Consider the following 9,411-nt stretch of genomic DNA (forward strand, 5'->3'; position numbering starts at 1 on the left):
TCATCGAAATAAAAACAAGAAGTTATGATATAATTGCCAATGAGACAACTCTCCGCCTGAAACCAAATGACGTTGAAGTTGGAAACTACAGGTCACCATCATGGGCCCTCAAGGCGGAGCAAAACCAATATCGCATATCTTGAAGATCTTTAATTAGAAGTCCCCGAAATGACAAGTGAAAAACAAACGATACAACTATTAACTAACGAACTGATTTATGTACAAAACAAAAAACAAATATGATATAAAGCCACAAAGTAAACGATAACCACTGAATCCTGATTTGGGGAGCGTTACTTAATCTATTCAACAGTACCTTTATAATGGAAACAAAAAAATACATCATCTATAAAAATTTATTTTTAGGAAACATGCATATAAAAAATATTGTTAGATTTGTTTTGGAACACATGATTGCAAATAGGTGTAAGATTCGTAAACGCCTTCTCTCTTTTTTCCTGGCCTTAAAACTGTTCCCACGGCATGTACACTCTTGTATTTGTATTTGACCTCTTTCACTCTTTGAAGAACCTGTGCTGGTGTCAGGGCCCCAGGTACATCCTACAAAATAAAAGACAGTATAAGTATATTGAGATTTGAAATGTTGGATATGCCCATACATTGCAAAATGGGGATTGGGGAACATGTCTTACTCGTGGTTACTGGATATATTTCACACTCTTCAATTTTATATTACCAAATACCTTCCTACCGTTGTCGGAAAAGTAATTGGAAAATACTATTTTTCCATATCTGTATTATACTTGTAGATCGAGAAGTATAAACGAATGACCGACAATTCGTGTGATTTCAGTATTGCTCTAAAAATCGTGATTGCCTTGAAAAATAAAAGTCTTGAACACGATAAACTTTTCACATATATTTTTTTTTCAAACACGTGCCTAATTGAGCCAACTAATTCAAACAAAAAGTATGTTCAAATCCACTTATTATTTGCTCTATAATAGATACTTGTTTTATCGGCAATCATACCACGTTTCCTTATTTCTCATTATACTCTGGAACATATACTGTTCCCAGCTATACTTCACCTGTTTATTTGCGACGATGAGAAGTTGGAGGTTTTCTGTCTTATTCTTTTCAGAAAACTGTGACAGTGCTGTCTTTGCTTCGTCTATCCTCTGGTGATTAGCAGCATCCACAACATACACAACGGTTTTTGCTTTGAATTCTTTTAGAAATTCAGACCAGTATAACCTTGCTTTGATCAAACCACCACCAGCACCGACTAAAATTTATATGAAAAGAAATTCTTTAAATAAAAAGGCTAAACATATATGTATGTGTCGCAATCACTTGACTATAACTTTGTATATTTCTATTTGCGACTTGTGATTCACCGTTAAGCCACAATAAAACCTCAGTGACTTTTTGACAAATTACCTAAACTTCAAAAGGCTTTAAGCCTTCTTCAGAAATATCGAACAAATTATAAGCAAAAATTTGTAACCACTGAATACCAAGTTTTCCCAACCTATTCAGTTGAGTTATTTATTATAAAAGTAAAAGTATTCAAAATAAGCTTTTCTAGGGAAGCCCTTACATTCCCAATGATACATATTTGCAAGCACCAAGACGTGCTATTGTAAGTCTCTCAGTATCAGATATCGCAAGCAAACCTTAATAAAATTCAATGAAGCATGACCTGAAGATCACAGTGACCGACTTTTCTACTTCTACCAATACGCGCCCACCATCAATAAGTTGATTATTTTGCCTCTTTTTGGATGCGCATTCAAAATTTAGACAAGAAAATTAGTATTAATTGATTTGAATTTGTGCTATACATCATATATACAGTGAATTTAAAAACATCCTAGATCATCTCATGTAGGTAAGTCTTGACGCATTCAAGACTACCTGCATTGGTGTCAGTATGTGGTAGGGCATTCCAGTCTCGTATCGTCCTTGGGTAAAAACTTCTGGTGGGTACTGGTATACAGCCTATGATACATCCTTACACACAAATTTATATTATTAAAGACTATTTTGTACGTGAAAACAACTCAAAATTATTGAAGTTAATCTCGATGTGAAACCAGCCAAATATCATCCTGGTGACTTTTATACTGTGGCACATGAATGCATATGAAACGCAATTGATTAGAGTACATTTCAACCATTTTCGTAGAGCTGGTTGGGCAAACGTTAATAGTAATATTTTGAGAAAATCGAGGACGGAAAACAATCACTGATACAGATCAGCCATTACCATGAAGACTAGCAACTTACTTTCATACAAAGAATATTCTACATCTCCAATGGTTCTCCTGATGGAATTTACCCCACTGGTTGGCTGAGGGTAAGGAATCTGGTGTCGGGATTCTCCTAGGGACTGCAGGAAGCAGGTCTTTCCACTACCATCGAGGCCAATAATCAGGACCAATAACTTCCTTGACTGTAATGTATTTTAGATTAACAGATTGGTTTTGTTAAGAATTGAAGACGTATCTTTTATAAAATATTTGTTTGAAAGTAAAAAAGAATGTAAAAAATCTATGGCGGCGACTTTTGCGGTACATCATATAAAGAATAATTAGACAGTTGATTTTGATAATTATGAATACACCTACGTAAGGATTTTTATCAATAGGAAAGTGGTTAATGGTACAAATTCAAAATTCTCCAGAACTGAAAAAACCGGCATTAATTTAGACGCGGCTGTTGAACTGTATATATAAGTAGTGAGAAATTTGACTATCATCAATAGTACGCGTTGGTGCACTACTACAACTCCAAACGCAGCAACCTTAGTGTGTCTTTTTGCATGTTCATTTCGTATATCAGATAGAAAATGTATGAAAGGTTTTACATAGGTAAATTTTGGAGTCATTTGTAACTTGCTTTTCGGTGTGAGCCTAGGCTCCGTGTTGAAGACCGTACCTTGATATAATTATAATGGTTTACTTTTATAAATTGTGACTTGGATGGAGAGTTGTCTCATTGACACTCATGCCACTTAAATATGATGCTAAAGACTGATATTACACATAAATCATGTTAAAAGGAGTGAAAGAATTAGAGATGTCTTGACCAGTTTAGGTAACAGGTAAGTTTGAAAATATGCAAAGGTTTGATACATTTTTTGTTTTGATACTGCAACTCTGATACGTGAGCTATATACGGTCACTGGCATTGTATGTGACGTTTATAATGTGTTTCCGTAGAGTTTTGTCTATGACGTCGCGAAGGAATGCATGCTTGCAGAATTTTCACGTTTTTCAAATTCAAAATTGATTATTTCTACCTAAAATATTTCATTTGCAACAGTTTTAAATTTGAAATGTAAGAGAGAAAAATGTTGTTGTATCAATAATTCCGAGTCAACATTTTGTTTGCACCTAATGATGCCTGCTGATTTTTTCAATTTTTATTATAATTTACAGACAATGAGATAGAAACAAGTGTAATACAACTTAAAAAAATGATAGTTGATGGATGACAAATGAGTACTCGTCTGTATTTGGTGTTTATTCATGAGCTCTATTGAAGCGGGCGGATATCAATCATTGGCCTAGGAGTAGACGTAAAATAGATTATTGGGACTAAGAAGCGCAAACAAGTTTTCTTTAGTCTTATATAGTCTAATTTCGTTTTTTATTTTTTATTTCATTTTTTTGGGTCAAAAATGTCTTATTTTGAAAGTTGTGATACAATTGACCTCATTGCTGTCAATAGCTAATATGACATTACAAAATAGGTTGGACGGACAAAGTACAAGAACAAAATAATATCTCTACAGAATTAATTCTAGCCGTCTCAAATTTTAATAAACAAATGACTGCTTGCTGCTATTTTGTTGTTAAGTCGTGTGCTTTATAAAGACCTATACGAAATGATAAAGAAACAGTATTGAAGAAAGAGGAGTGTTTTTTAGGGGGAAATCAAGAAAGATCTGAAAAGATACGCCGTGAACCGTAAGGAACATGTAACAATATACTGGCTATATCCTTGCATTTCGTTATAAATTTAAACGTTCAAGTAGTGCAATCGTAGAATTGATTCGTATGGAGAAAAAAAAACAGCGTTAAAAACAGACAATAATTAAACAAGTAGCCTTTTTGGTGTCATCGCAGCATGCAATGGTATACTTAGACAAATCAATTATGCAGCTATATCTTCCGGATAGGATACTATTTGTTTTTACCTAAAAGTAAGTATAATAAAGTATATTCCATTTTAGCTATCATAGTTTTTTTTTTTTTATTGGAAACTAGTTTTGAAATACACAGACCGACTGCACACCGTGTACAACTTCTTGATCAGAAGTAGCTATAACCGCATGATTATAAGAATCACTAACAGGAGAAATTGTTGAAGTTATGAGATATGAAAGTATGTGTGCAATGATTTTCCAAGTGTATATACAAACCGGTGAACCAGAGTGTGTTATTCTCTGGAAGTATTCATCTTCAAATCGCCACCATTTCCATATTTTGTACAATCCATATGCTGCAACTGTAATTGCAGCTGCTCCTACAACAAACTTGTCACTGAAAATCCACTCGTACGACATTACAGATGCTCAAGAATGCAAGGACTTATACGTTGCCATAGAGCGTTGCTGTGATGTGATTGTCTTTTGTGTCCAAGCGTTGTGATTGGTGCCAGTTGTGATTGTCGATAGTAGCAATTTGTTGTGATTATAACGTTATGAGTTATGATTGACTTTCGTGTCTTCGTGATTATCTCAAATATCAGAAAATTTTCAGAAACTAAGGTTCCAATTTCCTCATGCAAAGTTGACCTTAAGTAGATACATTTGTTTTTTTCTCTTCTATAGTAATGTAGCTCCTATCATTTCCACGATTTTCTGCATACGATAATGTCGGTACCAAGTAAGAAAATGACAGTTGTTGTCCATTCGTTTAATGTGTTTGAGCTTTTGAGTTCGCCATTTGATAATGATTAGGGACTTTCCGTTTTGAATTTTCCTTGGAGTTCAGTATTTTTGTGATTTTACTTTTTCCTATGTATTTTAACATCCATGACTTTCAGCGTTCTTGTGATGTAGGTATATCAAGAAAAGCTTATGGATAGCGCGAAATTTCAAATTTTTATTTCAATTGTGCAAGATTGCTTCGTTATAATTGTCTTTTTTTTCCAAATATTTTACACACATAAGTTGGCTAAGTCGACGTAGCAGATTTATCTCTTATAATTAACAGAGATAGATTTATAGAAAAGAAGATGTGGTATGATTGCCAATGAGACAACTCCCCTAAAGGACCACATGACACAAACATTAACAGTTATAGGTCACTGTACGGTCTTCAACAATGAGCAAAGCCCATACCACAAACCACAAAGTCAGCTATAAAAGGTTCCAAAAATGCATATTTTTCAAGATTTCACAAAAAAGCAAGTTCATTTTGTCTTTCAATCTTTACATGAATACAATGTATGTGTCAATAATTGCCATTATAGACATGCGCACGCCTAATTTCTCTTCTTTAATTTGAAACAATTACTTTACTCTTATATCAATGACAATGCTAAGGCAAAAATTCAGTCAATGTTTTGAAGCAAGTCATTTAAACGTGTGTCCTTAACTAAAAGATGTGGCATGAGTGCCAATGAGACAACTCTCCATCCAAGTCACAATGTATAAAAGTAAACCATTATAGGTCATAGTATTCTAAGGCAAACATTCAGTCAATGTTTTGAAGCAAGTCATTTAAACTTGTGTCCTTAACTAGAAGCTGTGGTATGAGTGCCAATGAGACAACTCTCCATCCAAGTCACAATTTATAAAAGCAAATCATTAAAGGTCAAAGTATACTGTCTTCAACACGGAGCCTTGGCTCACACCAAACAGCAAGCTATAAAGGGCCCCAAAAATTACCAGTGTTAAACCAGAGACATATATACACAATAGCTAATATAAATAAACCATTCAAGTCTAACATATATGAATAAACAGCTGCGCCACAAGCGCATGATACGTTTGTCGTCTTATGAGTTAAGTTTTATGCAATAATCATTAATAGTTTTTGAGATACGGCGCGACATGTGAAAAACTCCTTTAAAAAAATAAAAAACCCTCAATAACTCTAAAACAAAATTTTGAATCATCACCAAAAAGAATTCAGATCCTTAGATTGATATAAATAAGAAGTGTGCAAAGTTTTAATCAATAATCATAAATTGGTTTTGAGATACGGCGCGACATGTGACTCCCCCCCCCCCTTATTTTTACAAAAAATCAATAACTCTAAAATAAAATTTTGAATCGTCACCAAAAAGTATACAGATCTTTCGATTAATATAACTAAGAAGTGTGTAAAGTTTTAAGCAATAATCTTAAATTGTGTTTGAGATACGGCGCGACATACCCCCCCCCCTTTTTTTTTTTACAAAAACCCAATTACTCTTAAATAAAATTTTGAATCTTCACCAAAACGTATACAGATCTTTAGATTAATACAACTAAGAAGAGTGTAAATTTAAGCAATAATCATTAATCTTTTTTGAGAGAGAGATTGGAAAGCGTGGCTGTTCCCAGGAGAAGGAGGCTTCAGAAGATTAGCAGTAGAACGTTAATTTTGCTGGTTATGGCATCGCCGAGATGATCTGAGCTGGAAGCCGAATGCTGATGAGCAGAGTTTTGGCCCCCCTCTACCGACCAACCAAGCGGAGGTCGAAATATTTGGCAAAGGATGGAACCATCGGCTGAAGACATCAAACCACATGCAGAGAGCGACAGAGATTCAGAGATGAGAGAAGATGAGCAGTCAAATGAATATGACAACAGAAAAGCAGAATACAAGAATAATCGAATTGAAATTATATTACATGTTGTAAAGACGAATCTATGATTGTATAAAAGCTAACTGTCTATAATCCAGGCTTTGATCTGATCTAATCTGCAGAGACTTTTATGACTGTTGAACTTGTGACAATAATTTAGTGTTATGATTCAGCTACGATGTCTCAGAAATTCCTTGCAGCTTAATAATGGTAATATTAATAAACTGTCGACCATGAAGGCCGTACTTTAACCTATAATGGTTTACTTTTTAAATTGTTATTTGTATGGAGAGTTGTCTCATTGGCACTCACACCACATCTTCCTATATCTATATTCTATAAAGATCATAGAACACGAAAAATGTATTTAGACCACTTGTTAATAATATAACAAGTCAATGAGTGGATAGTACAGGATTTTATATTGTCTAAACCTAGTTTTCTAAACAAACATCCATTGTAAGGCTGGTTTGAAGGGGTACCACGATTTCACGAGAAATACGAGAAAAACGTAATATCCCAAAAACAAATTGATATATCCCGAGAAAAAGATTTTTAATGGTGTTATAGGTGTTGTACTGCTTAAATTAATGTAACAGCGTACAATAATAAGGTTTAAGGCGTTCATATTTAATAAAAGTACACGCAATCTTCATAAAATCGATTTTTATATCTTGTATCGTGTTATATCCATCGAATGGCAGGACCGAATAACAGGACTAAATGAAAAATGCTAATAACTTTTTCATTTCTCCAAGGATTTATCTAAAATTTGAAATATAATAAGATTTTACCATTTTATATGTCGATGTAAGAAGAAATAAATAGATTTCTTTTTTTTAAAACGTCAGAAAACATGACCTAACCAACGCGGATAATGACAGGGCCAACATCGACAATGACAGGACCAAATAAAAATGCTAATAACTTTTTTATTTCTCAAAGGAATTAAATTTAAAATAAGAAGTCATCTTTCAATACATGAATTTTATTAAAAAAAAAAAAAAAAATCAAAAACTTGCGAAAACGTGACATTCTTAAACTTTCGAAAACGTGAATTCTTAAATTTTGATCCATAATTAATAAGATATTTCTAGAAAATGAACCTCAAGAAAAACACTTTTTAGTGGGTAAAAACTTGACCTAGCTGACAAATGTACGTTGGCGGACAGAAAGTCAAACGACAAAAAGACACAAAGGATCAGTATACAATTGTTTCAATATTTAAGAGAGAGATGTTAAATATTTACTTGTTAATGCATATATATTCATTTTACAATTTAGGAAATATAGCGCATTAAACTAGATCAATTGAGATTTATTGAATTATAATCACATTTTTGACATCATGCAGTCGCTTAAGTCAGGGACTTTCTACTCTGAAAATATTAAAAAAAAACCCCAACTATATGTGATTTTAATTACTGTCATCACAAACTAAACTTATTTATGGCTTATTTCACACCTTTTGTTTGTTACCTTATAATTTTGATTAAACGTGTCAGATTATGACCGGTGATTAAACCATAAAAAAACTTTTTCTCGGGAAATATCAGCTTGTTTTTGGGATATCACGTTTTTCTTGTATTTCTCGGGAAATCGTGGTACCGAGTTTGAAGTCAAGATGCCACTTTTAAAAGCGAAATGTTCATCGAGATAAGGAGATAAGGGTTTATATTTTCTAAACGGATATCTATGGATAGTTGTCAGTCTGTTCAATATGACCAACTGTTTACTCTTTCTCACTTTAATATAAAATTGTCTTTGTATAGCAACTTGAAACGACTAATGGGTCTTAAAGACCATCATAGAACTTGATTCTGAATAAAATGTATTTTAGCAACAGAACACATTACAGGCGTATTAAATTATAAGCCTGAAACCTTTTGATCTACACCACTGAGTCAATGCCACTGCTAGTGGACGTTTCGTCCTCGGGGGTATCACCAGCCCAGTAGTCAGCACTACTTTTTTTAACTTTAGGTCATCAATGTTCTTCAACTTTGTACTAGTTTGTCTTCCTTACTATTTTGATTATGAGCGTCACTGATGAGTCTATGTAGACGTTACGTGTGTCTGACGTATTAAATTATAAGCTTGTTCTCTTAGATAACTATAGACAATTCGGTAATTTCAATTGGAGTTATCTTACTTTTTACATCAACAAGAATGTGTCCATAGTATCATTTTCCATGTTCAGTAGTCCTTGAAATTGGGGTCAAAACTTTAATTTGGTATTTTAATTAGAAAGATCATATCATAGGGAACAACCGACCGTGCAAGGGCTGTGTAGCCAGTCAAGGTCGTTAAAAAATTCCATTTGTTGTAGGGAACATGTGTACAAAGTTTCAAGTTGATTGGCCTTCAACTTCATCAAAAACTATCTTGACCAAAAACTTTAACCTGAACTTCGCCCTATCATTTTCTATGTTCAGTTGACCGTGAAATTGGGGTCAAAACTTAAATTTGGTATTAAAAATAGAAAGATCATATCATGGGGAACATGTGTACTAAGTTTAAAGTTGATTGGACTTCAACTTCATCAAGACGACAGCCACCTTGACCAAAAAACTTTAAACTGAAGCGGGACGAACGGACGAACAGGCGGATGGACGAACAGATGTCCGAACGGATGGATGA

General features: G+C 33.8%; 1 protein-coding gene across 1 annotated transcript; it reads right to left on the reverse strand.

Annotated features, from left to right (window-relative positions):
- Nucleotides 1-342: 342 nt before the first annotated feature.
- Nucleotides 343-4,591, reverse strand: LOC143072880 (ADP-ribosylation factor 6-like). The gene is made up of 4 exons (XM_076248013.1): nt 4,394-4,591; nt 2,254-2,419; nt 1,053-1,249; nt 343-561 (listed from the first exon to the last, which is right to left on the reverse strand). The coding sequence occupies exons 1-4, from the start codon at nt 4,535-4,537 to the stop codon at nt 391-393; spliced, it is 678 nt and encodes a 225-aa protein (XP_076104128.1). The 5' UTR covers nt 4,538-4,591; the 3' UTR covers nt 343-390.
- Nucleotides 4,592-9,411: the final 4,820 nt, after the last annotated feature.

The sequence above is a fragment of the Mytilus galloprovincialis genome, chromosome 4 (assembly GCF_965363235.1).
Source record: "Mytilus galloprovincialis chromosome 4, xbMytGall1.hap1.1, whole genome shotgun sequence".
In the NCBI taxonomy this organism is placed as follows: domain Eukaryota; kingdom Metazoa; phylum Mollusca; class Bivalvia; order Mytilida; family Mytilidae; genus Mytilus; species Mytilus galloprovincialis.

Coding starts and splice junctions, on each gene's coding strand:
- LOC143072880 (XM_076248013.1), bottom strand. CDS start 4,537: ATGTCGTACGAGTGGATTTTCAGTGACAAGTTTGTTGTAGGAGCAGCT. Junction 2,420..4,393: donor TAACACACTCTGGTTCACCG/GTTTGTATATAC, acceptor AATACATTACAG/TCAAGGAAGTTATTGGTCCT. Junction 1,250..2,253: donor AGAATATTCTTTGTATGAAA/GTAAGTTGCTAG, acceptor TATAAATTTTAG/TCGGTGCTGGTGGTGGTTTG.